The sequence below is a fragment of the Myiozetetes cayanensis genome, unplaced genomic scaffold, assembly GCF_022539395.1.
Source record: "Myiozetetes cayanensis isolate MyiCay16 unplaced genomic scaffold, myiCay2020 scf6-25, whole genome shotgun sequence".
Lineage (NCBI taxonomy): Eukaryota > Metazoa > Chordata > Aves > Passeriformes > Tyrannidae > Myiozetetes > Myiozetetes cayanensis.
The window spans coordinates 7,760,571-7,784,965 of record NW_026087853.1 but is presented as its reverse complement, the minus strand read 5'-3'; the positions used below and the strand labels follow the sequence as shown (position 1 = coordinate 7,784,965).

The 24,395-nt window shown below is 37.3% G+C and overlaps 2 protein-coding genes across 2 annotated transcripts in view; one reads left to right on the top strand and one right to left on the bottom strand.

The window, feature by feature from the left end:
* Window positions 1–24,395, top strand: part of TDRD9 (tudor domain containing 9) — a 70,275-nt gene that overhangs the window by 755 nt on the left and 45,125 nt on the right. Inside the window, exons 2-3 of the mRNA XM_050335625.1 lie at window positions 17,761–17,870; window positions 24,173–24,270. Coding sequence (XP_050191582.1) covers window positions 17,761–17,870; window positions 24,173–24,270 — 208 coding nt within the window. The remainder of the gene's footprint in view (window positions 1–17,760; window positions 17,871–24,172; window positions 24,271–24,395) is intronic.
* On the bottom strand, window positions 5,022–6,468 carry RD3L (RD3 like). Its single transcript, XM_050335626.1, has 2 exons — window positions 6,158–6,468; window positions 5,022–5,319 (listed from the first exon to the last, which is right to left on the bottom strand). Exons 1-2 carry the CDS (start codon window positions 6,454–6,456, stop codon window positions 5,022–5,024), a joined length of 597 nt encoding a protein of 198 aa, XP_050191583.1. The 5' UTR covers window positions 6,457–6,468.

The window sequence follows — 24,395 nt, the reverse complement described above, 5'->3', positions numbered from 1 at the left end:
ATCTGTATAGCAGCCAGGTATAGTTGGTTTGCACTAATGTCTGGATATTGAAAACCACAAAATATTTACCCTTGGATGATGCCTAAACTGAAAGATGTCGTGGCCTTGCGCGCTAATCTTAGTATTTAGATCAGTTCTCGCTGGAGTATCTTTGGTTGCCATAGAAAAGTATTTTGTATGCACTTCCATACAGTAAAGTCTTCTTCAAAATCAGATGGAGGGTACAGTCTACAATGAGTGTTGACTTGTTGTGGTTTTTTTTTTTCCACCCTATATGATGTACAGCAGTATAGGTTACTTGGTTTCTGGAACTTTCTTAAAGATGTACATTTGCTTCTGAGAGAGGATGAACCTTTTGCATAATGTCAACAGCAGGTGTTCTGATAGCTCAGCAGAGGCTGTTGGGGCTGATGGTTTCTGTCTTTGCTTTGAGTGAAGGACAAAAGTGGCACATCAAAATATCTATTCCTTTTTATCCTTTAATGTAAAACTCCTGCCGTTATCAAGCTCCGAATCTGACTGAGACCTACTGGATTTTATGCAGGTAGTTAAAATTTTTCAGAAGTGACCAGACAAAATTTCATAGTTCTCTAAGATTATTTACTGTAAATGTAATTCTGGAATCCAGTATGTACAAGATGTCTGAGACTTCTCAGTCTTTATTTAGGTAAAAATAACATTTCCACAGTACTTGGGAAGTGTTTGACAAGAGATTCTTGAATCCAGCTGAGCGCTGTCACCAAAACATGTCAGGTAACGCAGGAGAAGCCTTGTGTGCCTACAAAGAGGCAAATCTTTGTCTTTGTTTGGATAAATACCTCTTTCCACTCACAAATCTTAGCAGATGATCTAATTGTGGGTTTGACAGCTGTGATAACAGTGAAAAGTTAATCTTAGGGGTTTGGGTTCCCCCCCATCTTAGGGGGAGATGGAGGGGCTCTGCATCCTAAGGGACTATTTATGTAAGTGTGGACAGACCTCTCAGCAATGCACTTGTATAAAATCTTTGAGCATAGATAATAGGTGTGTATGTGCTGCCACAAAACGGGGAGAACCTCTATGAAAAGGCATGTTTGCTTAGCTGTGTTTTGTTTCCATACATGCTTCTGTTTCATAGTTCTGGGACCGTGCTTGCATTTAAAGAGTTTTTGCAAAACTTGAAAACTCTTGAGGAGGTTTAGATTCAAGTGCTTGTCTTTTATTCACTGGTGTCTTAAGAAATTGAGTTTGAAGAACTGAAAAAAACCAAAAGAATTTCTTTTTTGTTAAGTCTGCTTGTAGCATAAAAGTCTATTTTAATATTTCCGTTAAAACTCTTGATTTGTTTCTTTAGAAAATCAAAACCAAAGTTTTACCAAATTTTTTGAATGCTTATTTGTATTTATTTCAAGTTGGATATACACTTATTGATGGAGACTCTCTGCCTGCCCCTCTTGTCTAAATTTTGTGGGTTTAGTACCAAATTGGTAATGGTAACAACAGGTGTGTTATTGTGCACAGGTGTGTGTAATAATTAGTAGTTTACAAAAATGCTACTGAGATTGTCTAATGGGATCTAAAAGCCTCACATCTCCTTTAAAAAGAGATGTGGAATGTGTTTTCTTCTTTACAAATGATGCCTCATTTTCCAAGGCTTTTAAGATTACTTTGTTTTCTGAACTGCATCTAGAATAGCAGTATTAGTTATTGAGCTTGTTAGGGGAAGGTAATAGAAACCACAGAAATTGTGGCGAGAGTTTTGATCCTTAAGTAGCTCGCTGATTAACTTTTTAACTCCTCTGATTACATTCAAGTGAACAAAAAGAAATTTAGACCTGTAAATCTTTCCCTGTTATCTACACAATTGTGGTTCACATTAAGACAGTTAAAGGCTTAAGTGAGGAAGAGATGGTTATTCTCTTTTTAATTTTTTGCATTTCATAGGTGTAGCTTTGGCCAGAAACACTGCACACTATTTGCTCTGCCTGACACCTGTGCAGGTGGAGACATTTCTGTCCTTTGGAATTATTACCGCTCACCTTTCTGTCCCTGGAGGGGTTTGTGTTGGCTGCCTGTGTCAGAAATATGGCTGAGTTAGTGTACGGAGTGACAGAGTTTCAGAGCACCTCGTGCAAATCATGTAGACCATAAATAAAAAACGCCTAAAGAAGCAGTTGAGTTCTTGGACAGTGATTTTTTTCTGCAGGGAGGTGATGACCGGCCTACAGCCATCGTACTCCTGTCTGATGGAGCTGAAACCCGAGCGTAAGCTGTTCTCTAGAAAATGGCTTGTCTTAGCTGGTAAACTGAGGAACAGATTCTCTTTGTAGCATATTGCAATAAACTTAACGCATTTCTTTAAAATGTATTTCTTCTTTAGTTTGGCTTCTTATTCTTACACCTTTGCTGCTCCTATGCTTTTCTTCGCTGTTTAACTAGAGAAGGTATATAGTACTTTGATCAGGAGAAAGTGCTCATATTTTGCAAGTTACCCTTCATTTTCTGGTTTTGAAAACATGGACAAAGTGAGGCCTTAGTGAATGGCATTTTCTCAGCACTTAGCTTATTTTTTCTTGTACCTTCTGCAGTTCCCCCTTGGTCTCTCCCTCTCCCCCAAGTATGGGCACTAGGACTCGATACAGCAGCCTAGTATCAGCTTCATCAGTAAAACATGCATATAAAAGTAGATGAGCCTTCTTGTGCATTTCATTGGAATTTAACATTGAACTGGTTGTGATGCCTAGATACATTTGATAACTATTGTTCAGCAACTGCCTTTTAGCATATGGTGTAGTTGATGGCTCTTGTTTCTGGACTTAGGAAAATCCATTTGCTTATATTAAAGTGAAATAGAAGTGAAAGGGATGTTGTATCTGTGGTCAGCCTGTGGGGTTGGTTTTGTCTCTTTTATTTTTTTCCCTGATCATAAAGGTAAGTGGGTCTTCCATGCTTACTGGCCTTTCATTTTCCATAGCTAAAATTTGAAAGCAAAATTTTTAGGGCTTTTTTCACTTATTTTCCAGTAGAAGGCTTTGAGGGTACTATTTAAAGAAATAAACTTATGTGAATTACCATTACAGGAAACTTGCATGTTTGATAAATAAAATGTATTTTCTGAAACTACTATTTGTGAGTATATTTCTCAGTATAACATTTCTACCAATGCCTTTTTGTGCTCAGTACCTGTCACCCTCATTCCTATGGAAATGATACTTCACATTTAGCACTTTGGGGAGTTTTATCATTGAAGGAAAACCTTCCTTACAGTCTTTTCCTACCTTCTTGCAGGGAAAGAATTTCCTTTCTTCAGGAAAAGAGTTTTCAACTCCTTGTGCTGCCTCAGAAGGGCAGAGTAAGTTCAGAGCAGCTTTTTTGTTATTTATCCACAAATTGACAACTGACAAAAGGAAGGCCAAGAGTTTATAGCAGCTCTGAGCACAGATATAATGAGTTTGCACCTGCTTGTGAAGTTTTGTATATTTAGTTTATGGTAAGTGGAGGGACTCCTTAATTTTGGTATTGAGCTGCAAATTTTATTTTAAACCTACAGGAAATGTTTTACTCTTGTCCTTCAGTGCTTTGCCCTTTAGGTGTGTGCAAGAGTTTTGATTATTTTATATTCTGCGGACTTTACATTTTACTTTTCTACATGAAGTGTTCTTTATATTACAAGCTTTCCAGAAATTTAAGTAATATTTTCATTGTTTATGAAAATATTGTGCCATTTATTCATGCAATTTATATTGCATTAGTAGTAAATTCTTTCTTGGGTGGGGGATACAACTGTGGAGCATAACAAAATGCCTTGCAGTTGTGTAGTACCAACTTGATGAAACTGGAATGTTGTCTTTAGTATGCTTGAGGAAAATATCAGAGGAAGCAGTTTTCCTTTATGTTTGCAAAGTAGTGGGTTTTGTGAATGGGGCCATGTGAGTCTTTGTGATGTGGCAGACAGATTAAAAGGAAATTGGAGAAGAAGAGGTTACATAAGACACGTAGGAACTTGTTACGTACAGTGATGGGAGTACAATTGGAAATGTAGCCAACTGAGTTCTGGCATATGTTTTCATTGATTTTCTGCTCTAATTGCCTGCTGTGATGGTAACTCCTATGTATCCAATCAGTCTTGTAAAACTTTATTATGAACCCACAGTGATAGATGATGGCAACTGAAAAACATGAAATGTTGTTATATTTAAATTTAGAATAATCACCTCATGCTTTGGAAATGATCTGGCTTGACTCTTTGGCTATTCTAGAAAAGTACTGTCTGATTTGATCAAAATGTTTAAGTTTAATGCAGAATTGAGCTTTCAGAGAAGTTTCCAGTAAATCAAATGAAGTACAGCTGTTTGAAATAATATAACTCATTAATTTCATGCAGAACATAGAGCTAGTTATTAAATGCTGTTAAATATCCAGTGCTTTCATTCAGTTGTCCACCTTTATAATACTTCAACACGTGCAGAGTACAGTTTAGAAAAAAAATATAGAAATGCTACATGCAGCATGTTATAAGTTCTGTTAATGGTTTCATGCAACTTACTCTTCGAATTAAGAAATAACTATTCAGCTCCAAAAAGTATTGACTAATTTATTTTGTATTACTGTAAGTATATTAAACCATTTCATTTACACAGTATAAAGTTCTCATAAGAGCCTAAAAGCTATGTGACAAATACAGAAGTTTTTGTTTAATGCTGTGTGGATTGATGCTGTTTCAAAATATGGAAAGTAGTAGTTTTTGTTGTTTAAATGGTTCTAACTCTATACAGCTAAAAAATGCTTCAGAATTTTTTCAGAAACATCTAAATTGCTAATTAAAAGATGGCTTTAAACACAACAGCTCTAAGAAACTATAAAGATAAAAGGGAGTTGATAGTTAAAGTTACTGCATACTAGCTATAACAAAGGATTTTAATTTCTGAACTTGGAAAAAAAAGGGGAGCAGGTCACGTTTCTTACTCCTATGTGTCTGGATGGCAATCACAAGAAAGGAATGCGAACGGCTGCATAACTTTTTGAAAGCAACATAAACCAACTTAACTTGATGGGTAGTAATAGGGTAGATTCCAGATTCTATGAGAGAAGGTGGGAAACATGCTGTGTGTGTTCTTGTCAACATAACTTGAAACAGTGGGGATTTCATCCTTGTCCGACTTGTTAGAGCTGTCGCCGCCCGGAGTGAAATGTTCAGGACAGTTTGTATCCCATGCATCTGCCAGCTGCTCTGGTTGATTCTCTCTCTCAGTGGTGGTGAGAAAATCTTTTAAAACTTGCTTGAATATGTAGACTATTTCCCAGGGCAAGACATCGTTTTCTGCCAAAACTTCACGAAATCTAGAAACGAACAAAAATTGTAATCTAATCATCAGCGCTGAAAACTCTTCTATTTCCTCTCTGGTCATTGGAGGTGGGGAAGGAGGAAATTACTGCATGCTGGTGCTATTTTTTCCTTGCTGCCACATTTCCCCACACACCTCCCCCAGAAGGCTGTAAGAGGAAAAGAGCTCTAACAATGTACTGGATGTGCTCCAGCTATTATGAGGATTGTAAGTGGTTGTTATTGGGTATGCTTTTCTTTTTTCCTTTTTTTTAAATTTTTTTTTTCCTGGCCCATCTGGGTAACTTGATTTAAACTGACTGTGCCCTTAGGTGTATTCTGGGCTTTAAAAGGAGCTTGTTCTACTGTATCCGAGTCCCTAGAAAATGTGTTAAAATACAGGCATAGGAGAATTTTTCTTTGTAAAATGTGTGCGTGGGATTTTTTTTTTTTACACTGATTTGCTAGTTTTAGAAGCTTTCCTATATTTTGGACAGAAAAGCTGGATTTTTTGCATAATAGTGCATTGCATTAGTCTTTTAATTTGATTTCTGGTTATTGGGATACTATTTTACAAATATTGGGGATAAATAATAGAGGAAAAACTGGAGGTATCGAAAGGTCATATAAGACTTCCCTTGTTTGGAGTAGACCAGGAAAATCCTGATTTAAAACTTCCTTCAAGTACAACATATTAAAGTGAAGATGTAATTTATAGAACACCTGTAAAAATGCATTCCAGTTGCTGGTCACAGCTACTTCTGGAAACCAGAGCCAAATACTGACTTGGACTAGGTAGAGAAACATCTTATTTTTGATAGAGTACTCAGAATTAAGGAAATACGTAACAATTACCTGCTGAGAACAGTTCCCGTTTGACAAGGCTGGATTTGTGAGCACAGAACTTCGAGCTGCCGTTGCTCAGTGGCTGGAATTGTTGCTTGAGGGTTCTGGTAGTTCTTGAGCCAGTTGTAATCCATGCCAGTCTTCTGGACTTTTTGTTCGTTTTCGATCTCTTGCACTAATCTTTCACGCTCTTTCAGGTGCCATTTCAACTCCCTCAGCAGGGTTTTTGTAACAACTTCTGATCCAGGACATCTTGTGGGCTTGTAGGAATCAGTTTTTGACCATTTCATCCAACCAAAAAATGGCATTTTTAAGCTGAGAGGGAGAGGGGGGAAAAAAAAATTGGTTGTTTCTGTCTGACCGATTAGTTCTTTTTACCTGTTAACTTCCTTCTTGGCAACTGCATGTCTGAATGAAAATTTGTTAATGATGCTAAAATAGCTTGCAGTACAATAAAAGTAGTGATAACAATAATCACCGAGCCATAATGAAATCTGACAAACCTTACACTCTATAAAATTTCCCATCTGTTTTCTGAGTTAAAGTACTATGTGAAGTTTGCAGCATCTAAAAGTGCATATCTATCACCTTGGAAATATTTCATTTTCTGTCCTATAGTATATATGGTAAAAAAAAAAGGGGGAAGGGAAGAAACCCCAGGGAACTCTTCCCCCTCAAACAAGCAAACCAAAAAACCTCCAACCCCATAAAAAACCCAAAACCAACCAAATGAGAACATGCCTGCTCCTCCCTCCCCCCAACAAAGCAGAAAATCCCAAACCTCCAAAATCTGAAGTTATAAGTACATTTAAAGACTATAGTAAGTAATAAAGTTAAGTGCTGGAACTCTGCATGATCTGTTTTTACAACTTCTGTATCAATTTATATTTAAAATGTTAAATAAATTATTGTTCACATAACCTGGAATCAGAAATCTGGTGGAGTAGACTTTTAAATTGCAGTTTGTAAGAAATCATGCAGACACAAGCATGCAAATTGGAGTAAAATAACATAAATTACCTTTGCAGCTCTCTGTGAAGAGTGTTGTTTCAGGTGAGTTTGCTTGAAGGTCTCTTATTCTAGCATGTCCTGTTTGCAGGTTGTTACTACTGCAGGAAGAAAACAAGGGTTTTTTTCTTTTTTTCCTTTTTTCTTTTTTTTTTTTTTCATTTACTCAAACTGTGCTTAGAAAAAATGACTTTCTGAACTGCATACGACAGTTTAAGTTTTTCTGCTTTTAAGGTTCTTTTTCATCCTCTGTACCAGAGAGAAGCAGTAATCCATTTAACCTAACATGGTCTCTCAAATACTTTCTACCAAGTCCATTAAGATCTCCTACCTTTGAATTGAGTTCTGCCGGTGGCAGCAATTTAAAAAAAGATGGTGACAATTTCAAATGCTTGTTGCTAAATCCATCCAAAGGTATTGTTGGTAGTGAGATGAATAATGATAGTCTGAAGCAACTACAGCCCTGCTTGTAGCTAAAGTTAAGGCTGTCGTGTGATGTGATGCTTGGCTGTGCATAGCTGTAGGTCACAGTTTAGAGCTGTATTTTTATGCCTGTAGAGCGCTAAAAATAACTACGTTGCTTTTATCATCAAACTAAACTTTCAGGCCATTGAGATGCTGGAAGACTTATCTCCCATTAGAGGGGGATCAGGCTGTTCTGCTGTCATTTTTAAACAGCTAAGAATAGTTTTTCTCTAGTAAAGATCATCTAAAGCTTTTGTTAAGTGAGTGTTGACAGAAAAGAAGTATTTGACAGTTGCTCAGGATTTTGTTGCTGCATTAAGTGCTTCTTCCAGATGAATTTCATCAATCTCATGGTACTGTACTTCTTCATTACTGTGCATTGCTGTTAGCATTTTAAATTAACATTTCAAATGTATTTAAAGAAGCAAGGCTGTAACACCTCCAGCGTGCCAGGAAAGACACGTTAATCTAATTAAAGGAATAGAATGATAAAGAGATGCAAATTGAGGTCAAACTGATCCAAAAAGCCCAGAATTGTAAGTCTTACCATAGACATTGCTTCTCTCTCAACTGGCTGTCAGTTGCCTCCTCCCTCCTTTCTTGATGAATATTTTGAGCATATCCATTTTTAAGGTTCATTCTCAGGGCTGGCAGTGTGCGCACCAAAGGTCGCTGAAGCAGCCATTTTCCGTTCCAGTTATCTGGTCTCTTCCTATTAATCTAAACAGTAGCCATGGAATACAAAATGCTGCCTCTCTGTCTCGCTCTTGTTCTAATGACTGTCTTTGCTCCCCTAAGTATTTTTCATTCCTCCTTTTTTTTTTTCCCCCTCCACTGGTTGTGTTGAACTGTTGGGAGAACAAAGGTTCCGTAAATTTGTTCTAGATGTCATACAACATAAAGGATGACGTGTATGGGTGTTATTAAAGCTGATATTACTTATACATTGGAAAAATTCAAATGTCAGTATTAATCCTCTTCAACTGGAAGGTTTTCACATTGCATTGTATGTGGTACTATGAAAAAGGAAGGGAGCTAGGTTTATGATGACAGAACTGTCCTGACAGATTTTCAGATGAAATTAAAATGCTCCTTGCCACCTCCTTTACAGCACAGTTAACATGTCACCACTTTTTTCCACTGTATCAATCTTCAAGTAAACTGCTGTACAGTATAAAACCATCACAGTGTCTTTGCAAATTAGAGATGCATACTGGAAGGTCTGCAAAGTAATTAAATGAGAAACCTACAACTTTGATTTTTTTTTTTTTTAACCTAATATTTGGTTGCATCGTTGAAAAAGCAAGGCAGGATACTGAGAATTATGTTTATCTTTCCATTGGTAGAACACTAAAGTTGAAAGTTAATATTGCTTCTACTTTTGCAGGCATTTCAGGTGTGTATTCAGGAAGAGGTGACTGCTCACGTGTGGCTGGTGTTGGAAACTGGAACTTGAAAGTAGAACAGTATCTTATGCAGTTTCTAGCCCATATTTAATCCTAGGAGCTTTGGGGAGAGTTAGAATTCCATCCAGCTATCCCTGAATGTATGCATGGATCTGCAGTGCTGCGTCAGGGTGGAAGTCTTGGCTTGACTTTAGCTGATAGTGGGTCTATTCCCTGAAGGCACTTCAGAGTTTGTCTTTATTAGTAACTTAGTTAATAACGTCATGGTGCCCAGCTCTGTGCGTCCCCCGTCAGAATAATGAGCATACCCTGGTGCATGTGGCAGAACAGTTCCTATGGCCATGGACGGGCTCAGTTTATTCTGTTATTTTCTTTTACCCTGGAAATAAATGACGTATGAGGCACAGTTCTATCTTCTGCTTGACTTTTTTTCAAGGCATGTTTAGGGAGTTAGTTATTCTTACTTGTCTGAGTGGAAGGGAGTGTCAGTGTTGTGTGGTATTACTACCTGTCATGTTAAAGAATTCCTCCTAAGGTAGAGTTTGCACACATGGGGATGGTTGCCTTCTGGGTATGGCTTGTACTGAAGAGCTGCAACTAAACCCAGCACTTGATGGAAGAACCCTCATTTTCAGAGTGGTTTGGTTCTGCTGTGTGGGTGGCTTGGTGTGGAGGTGTGGAAGTCCAGTTTGTGGCTCTAATCATTAACCTGAAAATGACTGGTACTCAAAATTTCATCTGTTCTAGCAGTTCCTCTCGTCTCTTTCTGCTTGACATCACAGTTGCGATGGGGAGCTTGACAATTAAGAGTTAGAAGTATTGCTTACTTTTAAAATATTTTAGGGTTTAAACTTCTGAATCTCTCCTTGTCAATGCTCATAAAGCTCCTAGTTGGTAACAAAGTTCTGTGTTGAAGGCATAGCACAACCACAGAGTAAGAATATTTATGGACACTTATGAGATCAGCAGACAACAAAGAGATTTAAATAGTTGAAACTTACCACAGGGAAACGGGGGATGCATGTTTTGAGGGTGCTGAATGAGCCTGGATTTAGCTTTTTTTGTTGCAGTAGTAAAGCATAACTCCAAAGAAGTACTTTAAGAATAACAGTGAGGTGGTTTTTATACATTTTCACAGGAAATGTCCTCTAGCACTAGCACTAGAGATGAATGAATTCTTACTTGAAAATCATCATGAATAATGTTAATACCAACTACTTCAGAAGATATGGCTGTTTATGGCAAGGTCATGTTTCTTGGCTAAAAAGAGGTGACAGAAAATGTTTACCATCTCATGCTTTTTGAAATATTTTGAAAGCTTTCTTTAAAAAAAAAAAACACAACAAAACCCAGAAACCACAAAAACAACACAAAAACCCCAAAACTAAATAAAATAATGTCTTTAGCACAGGAAATGTAGGTATTTGCGTGGTGTGTGGCTAAGTAAATTATACCTTCTGATTATGACTTTCAACACTACAGTAATAAATACTGTGCTATAATAAATAATATGCAGAAGGCATATCCTGAAACAGGCTTGTCTTTCTTGCAAAATCTGAAATTCTCACACAGGATAAATGTTCTCTAGGGATCAGCTGTTTTCCCAAGTGTAGTGTTTTCTTCTGAAAAAGTATTGTTCTGAAACTGTATTCTGGGACAAAAAAAAAAAAAGCTGCAAATCCAAGTCAAGTCTGAGTACAGCAAGACTTCTTAGTCTTAAGACATTTGCCTTAACGTCACATATATAAAGGAACTTCCTGAACTGCCAACCAGGTCCTGTAATAAATAAGGCAGTCTGGTTAAACCTGGGGCTGTGCTACTATGCCTGTCTGTAAGGACTACAAATTCAGTACTTATCTGTGCTGATGGAGTGTGCTGTTGGGCAACACACTTTTTTTTTCCTGACAGAAAGCCAGTTTGAGAAGAAGTTGATGCTGAACAGCATTTCGTTCCAAAGCACTTCCATTTAACCAAATGCTGCACTGATGCAAGGAGCAAGGTGTGATAAATGAAGAGAATGGGTGAAGGAGAAGCCTCCTGTTCTTTTCTTTGGAAAATGTTATGGCATCTGTACCGTCTGAGATGCTGCTTATTCTTGTAACTGAAAGGGGCAAGAAGTATAGCTTGCTTTATGAATGAGACTCAATGACACACTGAGAAATGATCAACCTAATTCTTATTTAACCAAAAGTGCTGATAGTAGGTCATAACCACAGCTAGCGAGCTAACATTTCAGCACATTGTTGCAGTGGTGTATGTTCCGTAGTTCTTTGCTAGTATCTTGGTAATGGTCACATCCTGTGATTTGCTGCTGTGGATTTTATGTGAAGGGCTGATGAATCTTGTAGGTTAAGCCCGATGGGCACCTAAGCACTATGCAACCCCTTGCTCTACTCCCTGCTAACCCTCAATGGGGTGAGGAATGGAAGAGAAGAAGAAAAAACCCTTGGATTAAAGATAAAATACTATTTAAGAAGGGGAAGAAGAGAGAAAGAAAACAAAAGAAGTGATACAAAGGCAGTCCCACATCACCCCTCATGGGCAGACTGATGCCCAGCTGGGTTCTGAACAAGAGATGGCAAACAGAACTGAAACTCTTCTCTTTTATCTTTTTATTGCTGAACATGACAATACATGGCATGTGATAGCTCTTTGGTTAATTTGTGTTACCTACCTGGTTATACCCCCTCGCAAAAATTGCAAACTCCACAGTCTGTTTGCAGGGGCAGGAAGGGGTGCAATGAGAAATAGAGGAGGCTTTGATACTATGCAAATGCAGCTCAGCAATAACTAAAACATTTGTGTTTTAGAAGTAGTGATGTGGTCACAAATCTAAACCACAGCACCACAGAGCTGCTATGAAGAAAATAACCCTATCAGTCATCTGAGGGAAGAGAGATTTCTTAATATAATTTATCCATAGGTAGAAGGTTGGATCATTTCCTTCTATTTATAAATGCAGCTTCACACTTTGGATTTAATCATTGACTTTGTAGTGCATTTTTCTTTAGATTTGACAGAACAACTCTCTCTAGCTGTTTCAGGCTGCAGACAGATGGTGAGTCTGCCTCCTCTGATCACTTCAGACAGTATTTGACTACTGCTTTTGCTTTTTAACAACTAGAAGCAAAATTTGCCATGAGCCTGCACAAGAGGCTCTTGGTAAGACTCCTTGTTTGGTCCTTTGCTGTGACAGCGAACAACTGAATAAGTCTCTTTGAGCAGCATTAACTGACAGAAATTTGTGTAAGCTATCACTGTACTTCTGGTGCTGAGATGAACAAAATCAGGACATGGTTGAAGCTGATTTCTTCCAGTTGGACTATCTCTAGCTTTAGTGTCTCTGGTGCTGGTGACACTTCACTAATAGGCCAGGGAGTTACAAGCATCAATTTGAAATTGAAGGGGTCTTGCATTCAATACTACCCTCCATGGACATTCTTTTAAAGTAAAACCAATATCTTGCTTGTTGTTTTTTTTTTTTTCATAGATTTATTTAATCTGGATTTTACCAAGTGTGTAACCAAATGTCTTTGTTTAGGCTTTCTTATTGTGGGATTTTTTTTCTTCTTTTTGTCCAAGTTTTTTTGCCTTTTTGTTTAGGGGAAAGGGGTGAATTTTGAAGGAGTGTAGATGCTTTGTGAATGTTGCTAAAGGATCAGAAACAATGCTTGATAGAGAAACTGTGCTTTTGGTTGAAGTTAATAAATATGAACACCTGTCTGACATCTAGTTCATAATTAATTCTAACAACTTTGATTTGCAAAATTAACTGTTTCACATGTGAAAGAGAGGTAGTAGTTGTGTGGCTTGTCACCATCTGCCCTCTTCAGAGCATCTCTTTGGAACTATGGCTGCAGAAAGAGGAGCTCATCAACAGCTCATCTCCAAGAAGAGTCCAGTTCTTTGAAGCCCAACAGTTTATCCCAGTTTCCCCCACTGGCATAAAATCCCAGAGCAGTAGACAGTAAATCTGAGGATTTGGACTGTTTCATCATGGCATTTGTGGCTGTTATTTTTCTTGGATTTTAACTGTGAATAAGATGGAAGGTCTTGCAGGGTTGTTAGTTTGACATGTGTGAAATATTTCTGAGATGTTGAGTTGACATAGTTTATCCAAATCCAAACATTTGCATTTGAGTTTTTCAGGATTTTGCGAAGTGGTTTTAGTGCTTTCTCTCTCTCTCCAACTGTTTAAGGTTTTAAAACTGGAGATCTGAGTTACTGCTACGAGGAAGAGCAGTGCAAGCATTTAAAATACGTATATATGAAGACTTTATCACTAAATCTACCCAATTACATTTTAGAACAGCTCTCTTAGTGGAAAAAAGCATCAACCTCAGTAATTCTTAGATTCTTAAAATAATCTGTAAATGACTTTGTAAAATCTGTATTTTAGTATTTACTAGATTACTCTGAATTCTATTAATAGCCTTTTTTTTTTTCTGAAACATTATGGGTTTTGAATGACAGTACATGATTTCATTAAAGTTAGTGCATTTCTGCAGGTAAGACCAATCTCTTGTATGGAAAGCGAACTTCCAGCTAAAGGGAAAGTAATTTTTAGTATGTCCTTCAGTAAACCCAGTGGAAGGTTATTCACTGTCATGGCAAATGTTCAGTTATGTAAAGTGTCACATTACTTTAGTTTCAGAAAAGAGGCTTTGAAACAGTCTACTGTATATATCTTACTAAAATTGTACAGCAAAATATTGCTCTGTATGTTACAAGGCTAAATGTTTCTCCAAGTGATTTTTCCTTCCCCACAAAGATCTGTAAGTAGGTGGACAGTTTGTGTGCGTGACAGAAGCCATGACTTGGGGCAGTCCTTCTCTTGTGATCTGTGAAATGGGTGACACTAGTTTTATGTTCAGCTTCCAGTCCCATGTGCGCAGGGTTTTTTGTGTTAAATGAGGCAGAACATAAATAAGCAGAAAGTACATGTATAAGATTTTTTAAAAAACACAACCCTAGCGGACTGTTTGTTTGTTTGTTTGTTTTTTGTGGTGTTTTTTTCAGTTTTGTCTCTAAGATGGATATGTTCTTGAAGTTGCATGGCTTTGAACAGGGCTTCTACCCCAAAGTTAGATAGTTAATAGAAAATTGTTTGGAATGGGATAAGCAAGCATCTTAATTCTTGGAATTTTGCTACATACTTGGATGTTTTCTTTACATATTCAGGTGTGCTGTGTGAGTAGTGCTATTTTTTCATGGAATAACACTGTGTATATCTTGTTAGTTTAATAAAGATTTTTTTAAGCATTGCTTGTAGTGGCACTGACTGTGTTCAGTGTAGGCATTGGCATTGTAGCACATGTCACTTGAAAGGGCCAAACAAATTACCTGTCACAGTTATGGTTGAGATTGGGTAACTGATTCTATTTTTAGTAACTTTAATGTATGCAGAAATGCTTTGGTTCATATTTCAGATGCTCAAATACAAAAATTTACCCAGTGTACTCTGTTAGGATAGCCTTGTTGACTTATTAGAGGTCATTCTATAGCTTGAAGAAAAGGAAGACCTTTCTCTAGCTGAATTTATTTAAATAAGGGCACCCTTAGTGTATTCAAAAGCATTTACAACTGAATGTGTCAACAATTTTTGGTGTTAAATTGTGTTTCCCTTCTAGTAATTCCCCCAAAGTGTCAGCTCTATTTAATTTTATGTTTAGAAATATTTTCTTTCAGTCAAATGCTCAAAATTAGTTTGACTGGTCATATGTACCAAGATCAGTCACACTTCAGAAAAATGTTATAGTAGCTGAGCCACATGATATGGAATAAGGAAAGTATTATAAGAAACAGTGTTAATTCACCTACTTTTTTAAATGAGGGGAAGGAATCAAAACCAGAACATCTAAAGTCTCCTGCATTTCCTTCAATTGATGACTGAAAATTTTCATTGATTTTATTAGTCACAAAAATTCTTTTTACTGCTTCTTATTGTAGCAGCATTTTGACTGCTTCATATATGCAGCTGAAGGGGCTGGCATTTGGAAAGCCTAAGGAATATATGCTGTAACATTGCAGATGTTACCAAAACACAGGTTTTTACTCTGAGGATGTAGAAGTGGGGAAGAAGGTAACTGGTGTCTTGGACAGACACTGTGTAAGTAGGACCCAGCCAAGTCCCTTCATTAGTTTTGCTGTTTCCTAGCCTGGAATGGGTTTGAATTTCTGAATCTTGTTATTCCTGTGCCATCAAATTTTGTGGAAAATCACTAGATTTCCACGCAATAGAAATCCCTTTTTGTTTATCCAGGTATATATAGGACAATAGCACATACTAATGGCTTATTAATAATCTTTATTAAAGGATTGTATCCTTCTGGTGATCTTGGAGAGCTCCAGAGGGCTTTGTAGAGATTTCTTTTCATTTTGTCTAAAAACCCCCATTATTCTATAAGCTTTTAAATTTATTAATGCTGTAAAGTTCAGCATTAAAACATCAAGAAATGACATAATGAAGCTTGTTTGTGCATTTTATATACCCATATGGAATCTTGCAGTTGCATATGATTTTTTCCAAGATTATAGTACATCAAGTGCACAATGTTCATTCCTAATGACTGGCTATTAAATGTTTTGTTTATTCATTGTGTAGCCTGGGGTTTATTTACTGGATGCTCCCTTCTGAAGACAGAAAACCTAATTTCTGAAATAAAATATTCAGAATATCACCAAGGTCATTAATGCCCTCGTTTTCCTGGAGCTGTACAGGTGAAGGTTGGAAACCCATACATACTTCTGGGAACCTCTTTTGAAATGCTTAATACTCAATCTCCAGGAGATATTAAATAAATATTTATAAATAAACATGTATTTTTACATATATATGCATTTTATATAAATAAATAAATAGAACACCCGCTGTTCCTTAGCTGCTGTCTAAATAGTGATGTGTCTGCAAGGTCTTAACTGCAAACAAGGAGCACAGTCCTCCTTTGTCACCCTTAGCCTCAGTGGGAGTTTTCTGTTCAAGTGATTTGCTTGCTCAGGGCTCTGACAGTCAAGCAGTACCTGCTCCTGTGTGACAGCAGTGACTGCCTGCATGGGATGGCTTTTTTCCTCACAGAGAACCGAAGGGCAAGTTGTGTTTGCTGCATAACTCAATTTTTTTCTTTTCAGAAGACGTGTGTGCACTGCTCTCAGTGAGGCTGCAGGTTTATGGAAGTGAAAAAATAATTGGTTGTATCACTTAAATCTGTATAACGTGCATACAGTGCTGCTGAAGGAGACTGTGCAGCCAAGCCTCACTATGGTATTTTCAGCTACCAAGTGCTTGACTTCGATAGTGTTGTTGAACTTTTGTTGGGTTTTATTTGTCTTTAGTATACATTCAGTGGAATGACCTGTGTAATAAGCAGTCTGACATGATGTACATTTTTTTTTCCTGTATTGTACCTTGCATTCAGGCATGTTGAGGAGTGTTCCCTGTTCCAGGTGTTCCAGAAGGGTTTGAGTGATGCAAGTGTAAGTAGTTCACTTGCTCAGAGTAGGCAGCTGTTGCTCATGTAGCCATTGTGCAGATGGGTGCAATCCTGTTGAACCTTGCATTAGGAGCGATACTTGAGATCCAGGGGGAAACTGCTGTGGCTCTATGCCTAAAATATTGTTAAAATTGGATCAGAAGCTATTTCTTAGTTTGTTGGCAGCAGTAGGTGATACATACGTGGGTGTTCTGCTCTGATCTGAATGAGTTGTCTGTAGCACAGCCAAGCTGGCACAGAGTTTGCCTCGCCAGAGAACGTGGGTGCTCTGTGGCATCAAGGTACTACTCTGTGTTGAGAGCTGTGTGACACAGTGTCATGTTGAAAGTCTTGTGTTGTTTTCAGCGTCATTGTCTTTGGAGTCAGCATTGCCTGTTATTTAGGTCAAGAAATAAACACTTCTGCAGCACTGTCATGAAACAGAAACAGATTTGCTTTGCATTAGTGAATTATTGCATAGCAAAGGCTGGCCCAGGGCCCAGAATTTAAGCAAAACCATAGTTTCAACTTCTTTATTTTGCTTTAAAAAATGAGGTTGCTTTGGGTGTGTTCAAAACGCTTCTACATTTAAGTTCAGTGTTGATTTAATAACCGTAGGATGATTGTTTTTCTCACTGCTTTTCTTGCTAGTGAATTTCATGTGGATTTTTCCACACTCTTTATGTAGAAGAGGTTTTTTTTAATCTTACTTCATTATATTTATGTCATGATTAGACTTTCTTGTGTGTAATAGATTTCCATAAAATTCAGTGATCAAGTGATTGCATTATTTTTTTTTCCCCTGATGACCATCATCTCTTGCATTAAAGTCAAAACTTTTTTCCTCAGAGCAGTGAGATGATTTTTTTTCCTCCTACCTATTTACGCTGTCTCCAGGGAACTGTGCAAGAATAACATGTATTACCCTAATTGCATTGTGTCAAGAACTGGTGAAACAGAGCTATTTTATCTTTGTTCAGAAGAAATCGTAGTCTTTTATTAGAAGAGAAATTCCTAGGTATTAAAACCTTAAAGGATGATATTTTGGGAGCTCAATTTTTTTGAGTCTAAACAAAAAGATTTAATGTGGCATTTTCCTCAGGCTAGTATCTAAATGGAAAGACAAATCTTTTTTCTGAAGTTTGTTCATTGAAGTAGTTTGTGTGACATGGAGACTCTGAACTTCCTGTGTAATGCTGCTGTTCTCAGACATACAAATGACTTGGATTAGGAAGCACTGATTTATAATTTCTTTCCTCTTCAGGCTGCCTGTCACAGAGGGTGTTGGAACTGAATATGCTGGAAAACACAGACAAGCAAAAGAACAAGAGCTCGATGTACCTGGAAATGATCAGCTTGTCTATAATAAACCAGGTAAACAAAGAAATAAAAATACTATGAACTCTGTTACACCTGTTCTTTTCCTCCCTGTGATCTTTCCCCCTATCTCCTCTACTCAAAACTGTGAAACCCTTCTCTGTATTTCTTGTTTGTTTAGTGATGTATGTGCATTATTTTAATACATATAAAGGCATGGTATTAAAAAGCAAACACCTTATTTTCTGGAAACCACGCCGTGTAATGCAGTTGCATAGAGAAATGTGCATATATCTGGCTTGTTGTATTGATAAATGTAGATATGTGGTTGTAATAAATCTGCAAGGAAAAGATACCACTCATTAGATTCATGTCTTTGTTCTGTTTTCACATTTTCTATCCATCTTATTTCTGTACCCAGTTGATTATTGCTTTGAACTGCCTTTAGAGGGAAATTTGATTGCACTTCTTTCCTAGGAGCTCTGGTAAAAGCAGTCTGAGGCTGACTCACTTGTCAGGGCAGCTCAGCTTCAAACTCTCACTGTGCCTCCTAATTTCCAATTTTGTTCATGCAGCTGATTTCCCAAGAAAAGGACATTTATGTGTTTTGTCTGTTCTTTGTGTCATTCTAGTAATACTTTTTGTATACCTTTGCTGATGTACCAAAATTTGACAAATTGAGAAATCTTCTAGAAATTACTCCCCTTCAGTACTCCTGCAAATTCTGTGGCCTCTGGAACTCAAGTAGCTGAGGAAGACGCTGGGTCTGTCATTAGCTGAGAGGCAGTAGGTGCAGTTGGTCTGTTCAGCACGTGCAGTGCATCTGACCTTCTGTTCTAATCACAAAATACTGTCTCTTGTTCACTTGACATTACATAAAGTTTGTGGGAGAGGAAGCACTGAAAGATGAAAATGGGGGAATAAAGGGATTGGAAGGAGCTTCCAATGTTGTAGTTCAGGAATGAGGTGTTCCCTAGTTTTCCATGTGCTTTACTAGGAAAGGAAGGACAACAACAAGCTGACTGAACCTAAATTCCTTAGATGTTTCTTTAATACTGTTTAATGCAGTGCAATACCATAGATCATTTAATGTCCTTCACCTGTTAAAATTCTGCCTAAAGTAAGGTAGCAATCTAATTTTTCAGCACTAGTGGCCTGCATAACTTGGAATGAAACTGAGGCTAGAAGTGTTCCTCCTGTAAGAGAAACAGTTATAATAGGCATTCTAGGAAATATTTCTCTGTAGTCATCCTGGTACTTTATTTTATAAATACATTTTTTCTTGGTCTACCCTAAAATGTTTTTACTTGAAATTTATACCTTTTAATATTTATTCTTGCCTTCTAGTTGTAACTTACCTAAACAGCATCTAATTAGCAAAAAACCCTAAAAAGATTACTGAAATACTGGCGTATTATATACTCTCTTATTATTAATCTGTTAGATATTTCCCTTAGTCCCTTCCCCCTCCTTCCCCCCCCTTTCTAGTCTTTGTCTGTGTCATTGTCTGGAGCCTTGTTGCTTCAGGAGCTGTTCCACGCAGTGTTGATGCCTGCCTCCTCTCATCAGTGCTGTGCTCCCAGCTGTGTACGATCCAGTGGCGGGCTCTCAGCAAACTGGGTAGTGACAGGACTGGAACATTCCTACGGCATTCTGAGACTGAGCTGCCAAATCCCACCTAGATGCAGAATAACAGAAATGCTTTGGAAAATCCTGGTCCTTGCTGCTATCAATTTTGACTTTCAGATTTGTATTATGTTAGGATAATAGAACAAAGAAGCTCAGTATGTGAGCATAAGATCTGTGCTGTTAACTTTATAGGTTATAAATGTGTATGTTGTTACACATTTGAGACTGCTGCTGTTTAAATGGTAATACGAGATCATGCAGATTTCAAGAGCTCCCAGAGATATTTGTAACCATGAGCTGTATTGATCTGGAAGTGTAGGTTCCCTTTAAGAACATGAGAATTGTCATAAATTATCAAGGGTTTATCTAAATCAGAACCCATGAGTCTAGCTGTGTTGAATACAAGGGTAGTCAAGAAATAACCTTCACAACATGGTAATGAGGAGTTGATCTGGCCTGAAGGTTCAGAATTGGTATCCTTTCCGTAGCTTCTTTCTTTTGGAGTTGCTGCTGCAACTGTAGACAATGTCTTCTGTACAAATCGACAGCCTGTTTTAAAATTTGTGGAGTTACTGAAACTGTTGTGGTGTTTGTATTGCTTGTGCCTTGTTATTTTATGAAATCCTGTTGAGTTTAAATCTTGTGCTTTCCAATTTCTTTGAAAGAGCATATACTTTTATACTGAAAGGACCAACAGAAATGCCTGATCTGCTTCTGTGTTGGGAAAACAGATCATCAGGGAACTGCATTTAGAGTTCTAGCTCTGGTGTAAATGATACTGCTGTGAAAAGGAAGTTGAAGTGATTAAATAAGAGTAGAAGAAAATTCTTTGTCACAACTCCTAGCCAAAACTAGAGCTTTAGCAGTTTTTCCGTGGCCCATTAGACTGGTTTCACATTTGGTACTGGCTGTTTCAGGCTTTACACACCTTTGATTCAGTGAGCTTGTGGGATACTGTGCAGAGGGAAACCTTCTGGAGTTGTGTGTATGGGACACTTGCCTAATTTGAGCATCCTGTAGAAAATGCATTTTTTTCCCTCTTCCTCCCCACCCCAAAATCTGGGAATTCTAAACTGTATGCACTGAGAGTTTTGCTCTTAAGCTTGTAAAATCCCTAATAAAATCCCTTCCCTTTTTTTTCAGCATACCTAAATAATTATTTTCATGCAGCAGGGGGCAATTTTTTTTTCCTTTTCTTGACCTTCATTATTTTCATGCTATTAAATGGATTTGTTCCAGAGGCATTCCAAGTTCCTTGTGAAGTAATTGCTTATAGAGAAGAAGCAATTTTATAAACATCATTTATGTCATATGAAGACTTAAATTATAGAGTTTCTTAAATGGTTGGGATTCAGAACAGATGCATGTCAGAAAAATTAATCATAGCACAGATTTCACCTCAGAACCTTTTGTATATAAAATATATGCAAGTCGAAGAGGATTGCAATGGAGAAGTCTCACTAGCAAAGTGTTTTCTTAGGAATTTTCGTGTTACCTGTGATTATCCTTCAGCACTCAGTACTTCAAGACAGAAAATTGTTAGCCTGTTTTCCTCAATCAGGAAGTTTAATTTCTTTGCTCTGGATTAAGCTTTTCAGGGCTCAGTCAGTAGCAACTTCATGTACTTGGTGTTTGGACTGAAGTAGTGTGATGTACAGGGAAGTCTTTATGTTTTGGGGCTCAGTGCAGGAGCCTTGTTGGTACCTCTGTCTTTGCTTCCCTGTGAGCTTCCTTGCTAACTGTGGTCACTTTGTGCATTTGTAGCTCAGCAGAGGAATGATCAGTGATGTAATAAGCATCTCATTTGACTCACCTAACCAGTACTTCCAAGTATATTTTGTTTTAAGCATCTCATTTAATTTGCTTTAGTGGCAGATACCAAGATCCAGCTGTGCAATCTTTTCTCCCAGAACTGGTGAATACAAAAATCTGATCTTGTTTTAAAATGATCTGTTCAAATTCAGCTCTGGAAATGGGTACCAGAGGGAATACATCTGCTTATATGGTCTACACTAACTGAGATACTGGAAGGTTGCTCTTTCCATGGCACTGGACTGTTTTAGTCATGGCAGTCAACGTATCTCTACAGAACTTCCATAATAATTGAAAAAGAAGTGAGCAGGCAGTTTCATATTAGCCAGAATTGAGTTTTCTTTTGTTTCTTTTTTGCACTTGTATGCAAAATAATTTAAGAATTTCTTCAATAGAAAAATTAATACCATTATTTTGGATTGGCATTAATGCTTCTTGTACACTGAAATATTTGACTGGTCCTAAAACACCATGGTGGGCAGTTGCACGATTCCTCAATTTACCATTTTCAGGTTGGAAGTGTCCTGCATTCTCTGTATGTCAGAATCTGAGGTGCAGGTTAGGAGCATGATATCTTGCAGTGGTGTGCAGTGGTTGGGTCAGTTGTCCTGGTCTTACGAATGTTTTCCATAAAGTATAAGCAATTAAAAAGTTTGTGCCTTTTTTGCTGGTAAGTCTGTAGTCCTTTTAGCTCCTTGAATCTGTATATTTGACTGTATTGGCAGAAGACCAGTTCTCATTTGGGGATTTATTACATATTAGATATGAAAAAATAGAAAAGAAAAACCCCAAGCAAAACCAAACAACAGTTGAAGGCAACTAGACTGTGGAGTTCACAGTTAAATGTTATTTAAATGAGTAGAATAACCTTGGAACTTTTCATAAGGATGTGTGTTTCTCTTCTGCAGAAGATCTTCATGGTACAGAACAACACCTTTCGTTTTTAAAAAATAAACGTGAAACTTTTAAAGTCTTTTAAGATGGTTGTTCAAGTTCTCCCATCCCCCTTTTGGTTTTTTATTCACTAATGATCTAATAGGTTTCAGATGAAGTTTGTGTCCTCGTTTTGTTAGGGTGGGCATTTTCATGTCGTCTTAGGTCACGTCAGTGTTCATCTGAAGCTGCCAGTTCACTGAGGCCCAAGTCTGTACTGTCTGCTCTAAGCAGAAGTCTCACAGTTGTCATGGTATTAGTTCCCCAGGCAAACTCAGTAATGTTTTGTTCAGTTTAAGCACAGTCTGCATGTCTTGAAGAGAGAAAAAAACCAAACCATACAGCTTTTAGTACTTGTAGCATCTGGTATGTGCTTATATGGCTGTCAGTTCTCAAACGCTGCGTGTTGATGGTGGCTGACATTGGATCACCATTTACTTCTGGGATAATTTTTTTCCAAACTTCTGTGTTTAGGAGAAGGTAAGATGTTGCTGTCATAGAAATGTTATATAAAAAGAAATATTAAAAAAAGTTGTGTTTCATCAGTGAAAAAATTATATATGCACAGAATTGGTTACATTAATCAGATTATTCAGCAGATATGTGAATATTGGTGGCTGTTTCTTTGTTTCTGGTTTGTTCCTTTGTGTTTTTAAAATAAATTTAATTGAATTTTAGGTTATTGATTTCTTAGTAATGCATTGTCTTTTTACTGAATTACAGAGGTTTCATTATTAATTATTTTTGTCCTTCCCTCTTTATTTATAAGGACTATTAAAAAATTGCTGTCTTGTTGTATACTTTTAACGTGCTTTTCAAAATTGCATTTGTTTCGTGGAAAACTTGATAGAGGTGGTAAGGCTGTGTTCCTTTATCAGGAATTTGCTGACACTGGGATCTGTTCCCTAGCAGCTTGAGGTTTCTTCCAGCATTGGCCAAATCACACAGAGCTATGGATGTCCCAGAAGTGACATGTTTGTGCCAGAGGGAAGCCAGTCAGCCTCTGTACAGTGTTGCTGTGACAGAATGTTATATATGAATTTTTTCTGGGGAATATATTTAGAAACTTGACCAAAAGTATTTTAGAAAGGACAGATAATATTTTCGAGGCAGGCTGCTAATAAGTTCTGGTTTTCTGTGTGTTCAGTAGTGCTAAGTAAATCTTTGTGTAGTGATCACCTTTAACTGTTGCATTGCACAGAGTCCAGGTAAACAACCTTTCTTGTTGCAGAGTGTGGCTTCAGAAAAACTCTGGGTTTTAGTGCTTTATGAAACTGTCTTGTTGAACTGTCCACTGTTCTAATGTGAGAATAACTTCATTTGTTTGCCTTGACACTTTAAGACAATTTGGGGGCTTGGAGCACATTCAAGTGTAGTACAGAGACAGAAGGTGTTGTTCTGCCTACTTCTGCTTCATGCTGTGTGAGATTGTTACAACCTTTCCAAAGAAAGGGAGCTATAACTGTACTCAAGTATTGAGGTTATAGCACTTATTTTAAAGTAATTATTGCCTCTTTAAAAAAATACCAGATTACTTTATCACCAGTCTATTTATTTATTGGGGAAATAATGCATAAAAAGAAGTGAAAGGAAAAAACAAAGGCATATAAATAAGGCAGATTTTCTCAGAATCGTAAATTCTTGGCTGCAGAGGTAGATGGCAATTGTAATGCAAACTGTGCAAAAATACAATGATTTAAATTAAGAGAAAAGCGTATGGAATCGTATACATTTCTTACACTGATGGTGCTTTATACACAGAAGCAGTGTTTTTTCGGAGTTGCTTCCAGTACAACAGCAATTGCATAAACCCAGAAAATCTCCAACAACCTACTGATATTAAAAGTATTAGTTCTATTAATACTTACAAGTATGCAATTCAAATTTTAGAGAAGTTAGGTTTCCAAATATTGTGATGATAATCTCCTGCTGGATTTTCTTTTTCTCTGTTGAAATAAATTATTCTTGGTTATTTCTATGCCTAGGTACTTCATTTTCTCAGTGTGAATCAGGTGATTCAACTTCTATACCAATAATTAAACATAAATATGTGAATATGCCTACAGCCAAACACAGGGAAAAGGTAATGTCAGTGTACTTTCTTTCATGAAATAAAGCTGAAAATAATTTGATGTGATTTTGGGGGTGGGTTTTTTTGTTTGATTTGCGTTTTTTGTTTTTTAGAAGGAAACTTTGTGTTTTAAACAT